General features: G+C 36.9%; 1 protein-coding gene across 1 annotated transcript; it reads left to right on the top strand.

The window, feature by feature from the left end:
• The first annotated feature begins 1,083 nt into the window (after positions 1-1,083).
• On the top strand, positions 1,084-4,579 carry rps28 (ribosomal protein S28). Its single transcript, XM_038704852.1, has 4 exons — positions 1,084-1,196; positions 1,499-1,546; positions 2,980-3,102; positions 4,467-4,579. The coding sequence occupies exons 1-3, from the start codon at positions 1,158-1,160 to the stop codon at positions 3,100-3,102; spliced, it is 210 nt and encodes a 69-aa protein (XP_038560780.1). The 5' UTR covers positions 1,084-1,157; the 3' UTR covers positions 4,467-4,579.
• Positions 4,580-4,784: the final 205 nt, after the last annotated feature.

Here is a 4,784-nt window from a genome sequence, read left to right as displayed (position 1 = left end):
TGTGACAGCTCCTTGGAAGACAAAAAACAAACAATAAGTTTGTATGAGTCAAATATGTAAAATCAAGTCAGTGAAAAACAATAACAACAGTATTCCACAAGATCTCCATTTAGGCTGAATATTGTCCCCTAAATGATGCTTTCAGGTAGAAATATATAGAAAGAGTCACCGTGCTTGTCTCTCAGGCGTGCAAGAAGATCAACTGCATGAGTTAGAGATTCAGCCTCTTTACTGATTCTCTAATCCTATTGCTGTTCTTTCTGTCCAAACGCAAGTTAAAAATACCATTCACAGGGATTAGTGTTGTGATTTAAGGCTTTGAGTTCTGAGAGAGGAGGATAGGCGTAGAGTGGTGTGGACTGCATTGCATTGCTAACAAGGCTATGGAGAGTTTCTCTAGAGATGTTTCTCTGATTTTCTCTATATTATTATCAAAGAATGAAGTTGTTCTTCTCCTTTATCTTAATAATTAAATCCCTGTTTGGCATGGATCCTTTCATAATAAGCAAAGAACATACTTTGTTTGAATATTGAATAATAATAGCCCACTGAGTGGATAGACCAAATTAAGGGGCCCAGTTTAGGGAATCAGTATTTTAAAATTAGGGTAAAACATGTATTGTGATAGTGTGAACATGCCACAGAAATGAATAGATTTTGTATTTTATGCCGACTCTCACTGCATCAGTCCCTGTGATGCACAAGCTAATATGCTCAGATCTGTACACAGTATATACTAATGGACATGAATTGGATTTTCTTATGGTTTTAAGTGTATATCTATATATGAGGTCAATGGTTAAACAAACCTAGACACAATTAATTGGTTCTATAATTCCACCTTAAAGTTAAAATGTGTGAAATGGACAAAAAATAAGTAATGGTACGGCCCTGTTCGATGGTTTACACGGTTTACACCCATGAATGTTTGTGAATGGTATTAGCCATTTGCCGGAAAAGGAAGTGGGAATCTAAAATAAGATTTCAGTTTTTAAAAAGGGAATTCGGTATTTTGTAACATTTAATTTAAAGAACATTTTTGTAATTTATTTTCTATTTAAAATAAAATTGTACAATAAATAAAACAAGACGAATTACAGTTGCGATATATGACTGCCGTGCACCACGTGACTTCCTTTCCGGTCTAACCTGACAACATGGACGCCGCCCGCGTGCAGCCGATCAAGCTCGCAAGAGTAAGAAATTATGTAATATGTCGAAAATAATCACATCCGAATGGATAAATCGCTGCAGTAACAACTAGTGTCTTATACGATCCCAAAACATTGAGGCTAAATCGACTTTTATGTACCGTTCAGCGTACGGCATGTTGGCTCTGGTGCGTCTACCATGGAGGCCCGTCCATGCTACTGTCTACTCGCTAGTTCACTAGTAGCCTGTTGTAGACTTTTAGACGCCCTGGACTTTTTTAGTTCATATAAGGAAACACGATTTTTGTTTAGCGTCAATCTAACGTTTTCTTGTGTTTTTTTTTCAGGTCACCAGAGTACTCGGAAGAACTGGTTCCCAGGGACAATGTACACAGGTAACGTTGTGTTCATTGTTAATACATTATAACCATATTTGGTTAGGGTTTGCCAAATTCATCCGAAATGAATCTGTATCTTTACATTATATACACACATATATACTGAAATATGTTGCTTTGTGGATTAATGCGCTAGGTTTTAAATGTCTTAAGGCTAGACACCACAAATAGGCTTTTTCCCCTACTTTACTCATATCGCAATGAAACTTTATAAGCTAAAAGTAAATTTTATACGTAAGTTTTAAATGAGTTGTAAATAAGTTTTATTTACATTTGTTTAAACATGCAAATGAGGTATAAATGCGATGATTTTGCACATCACACAAACCATTTTCCAGCACATTGATGAGTCAGATGGATGTCTTGGTGTTCTTGTGGTAATATACCAAAAGACCAGACGTTTACAGAACGGTTTATATAAATAGTTTTTCATGGATTTATTTAAAAATATACAAGTCATATCTTTTGCACATATTTACAGATGGAATACCACATAAAATGAGTGTGATAAGAGATTATATTAAACTCTGTAAATGTCTTGCTATATGATCTAAGAAGCAGTGTGTAAAGTTATCATGATCTAACTGCCTATATGATTGAATATGGACAGTTTTAAAAAGAGTAATTGAACTTTTCCATGGAAAATGCTAACAGAGATGAAATTTACACAATCTGCGGTTGACAGACTTGGTATATAATGGACAAATTATAATCTTTATCAGAATTTATCAAGGTGATTTTGTACATTTTATATAAGAATGGAAACTCTGATTTTTCTAAAAGTTTTCAAGAAAAATAAAATGATGCAGCACTTACTATAACATTGACCAGTACTGAGTTTAAAAAATAATTAAACAATTACCAGTGCATAATATGTACAGTACAGGGGATGGTGATGACATTGGTATAATTGGACTTTATTGCAGGTGGATGATAAAGTTATGCAGAAAGCACTCTGAAGGTTACTGGTACAGGACCCTAATAGCCTGAGGGAAGACTCTCATGCTCTCTGTTTTGGCCTTCAGGCAGTGGTAGCGCCTAACCTGACAGCAACAGAGAGAACAGGATGTTGTAGGGATGGTTGAGGTCTTTTGTGATCCTTAAATCCTCTTCGTGCATCTGATGTAAATGACTATTGCATCTCTGAGTTTACACCTGACCCTCTGCAGGGCTGTTTCCATACCCGGTGGTGATGCTACCAGTCAGGCTGCTCGGCATGGTGCAGGTGTAGAAAGTCTTTAGCACCAAGATAGGCATCTGAGGTTGTAGAGACACTGACGGACTTTCTTCACCTGGATCTAGAACAATAATGTGGCTCAAGTTTAGTTTTTCAAAGTCATTCAGTTAAATGTGATTGTGGTAGCATTCTGCTTGTTGGTGGCTAAGTTTAGTGGCCACTTACTTTATCATGTCAAATGCTGTCCTAACAGGTCCGTGTTGAGTTCATGGATGACAGCAATCGCTCCATCATCAGGAACGTGAAGGGCCCAGTCAGAGAAGGAGATGTGCTGACACTTCTAGAGTCTGAAAGAGAAGCCAGGAGGCTGCGATAGGTGAGGGGACATAAACCCAGCCATGTCTGTTAGCCCGTTCGCTAATAGGTGTTGGATTACAGTTGGCATCAACAAAACTGTCTATCAACAGTTGGAAGACATCAGTTTGGGCTCTGTTTACTTCAAAAAGGCATTTCTCTTGTGTCATTTAATACAGTATGCCAGCTATAAAAAGAAAAGGTCTATAATATGTTAGTTGCATTCAGGTTCCAAAATAAGCACTCACCAAATGCGGGTTTAAAAAAACTGCAGTGGGAAATAAAATAAATGAGGTCAATGGATATGAATGTACTTCAAACTAATCACTGCAACACATGAGTTGACTGATAACATTTTGCATCAACTTCACACTGCTGGGCACGTAACTTATGACCGTCAAGAATTGTATCACAAGTCTTTGACCCTCGCTGTCCATTGTTGCTATGGTTATCTACCTAGCTCAGTGTTTGCACTGGTGCTGTAGTAACATGAACAGGGACTTATTTCTCTCCGACAGCGAACACATTACTTTCAGTAAATATTCCTTTCAAAGGCTCAGCCGGTAACACAGCAAAGTTTGGCTGTGCCTGACTTGTTAGAAAACATAGTAACTATTCTGAAAATGGTGAGAAATGCTGTCACAATTACCCAGAGCCAAAAGTGACACCTTCACATCACTGTATATCATACTTGTATAGTTTTATAGCCAGTTGAAATGTAGTTTGGCTGGTAAATCTGAAATTTACCCACCATTGGCCGGTAAACCCAAAAGTAAATTTTTGACCCTGGTTGCGTCTTATCTGCTGACAGTGTATCACGAGACATTGTATCAGTGTATGATTAGTGACCATAAACAACTTTAACCAGTACACAACCAGTAAACCAGTACAAGGTCAAGCAAGTGTTATCTTAAAGCCAAATTTGAGACTAAATCAGTCATCTTTCAATACAATTAAATACAAACATCATAATCTGTCCTCAAATTACAATAGAATTGAATCTAGAGCTCTTTGACACAGTTTTTACAAAATCAGGACACTAAGCTTCTCAGAGGTAGGATTATTGCCCAACCACTTATGTTAAATGGGTTTTAAGCCAACAGACAGTTGCAGCTGAAACGCATTGCTGGTCGCAAGTCAAGCATCAACTGTTAATGGCTGGTGGGGGGGGGCTTATTGTTGTTGAATGCTTATATGCATGTTGCTGTTCATGGCAGGAGAAAAATGCATGTCATTGCATTACAGTAATATTACAACAGTAAATCTGAAACTTAACCATCAATTACCTGAATAAAAAGCCATACTATTTCCCTGTTAGTATCCCGATCATATAGACTCATTGAAGTAATGTTTAATTTTTTTGTGACTGATTTCTTATCTTCACAGAAGCTGAGTTGTGACTTCATGCTGTTGAGCAGAGAACACCCATCAGTATCGCTTGCAGTGGCCAGCATCTCACTTGTTCAGATGTTTTGAAATAAATCTGGTTATTAAAATGAGTGAATGTCCTGTGTTTATTTAAAAATAGATGTGAAGTTTTTTTTTTTTTACCCCCATAATAATTAACTGACAAAAGTGGTCAATTTTGCCTAGTTTGTGTACTCAATATTGATATGTATAGAGGTTATGTGATTGCACAAAGATGTATAAATACACTGTGGATTTATTCACTAGCAATACTAAATATTAATAACTTTATTGTAA

Source organism: Micropterus salmoides, unplaced genomic scaffold (genome assembly GCF_014851395.1).
Source record: "Micropterus salmoides isolate LMB-PRFRI ecotype aquatic unplaced genomic scaffold, ASM1485139v1 Ms_hic_scaffold_724, whole genome shotgun sequence".
Lineage (NCBI taxonomy): Eukaryota > Metazoa > Chordata > Actinopteri > Centrarchiformes > Centrarchidae > Micropterus > Micropterus salmoides.
This window is presented reverse-complemented; position numbering and strand designations above follow the sequence as displayed.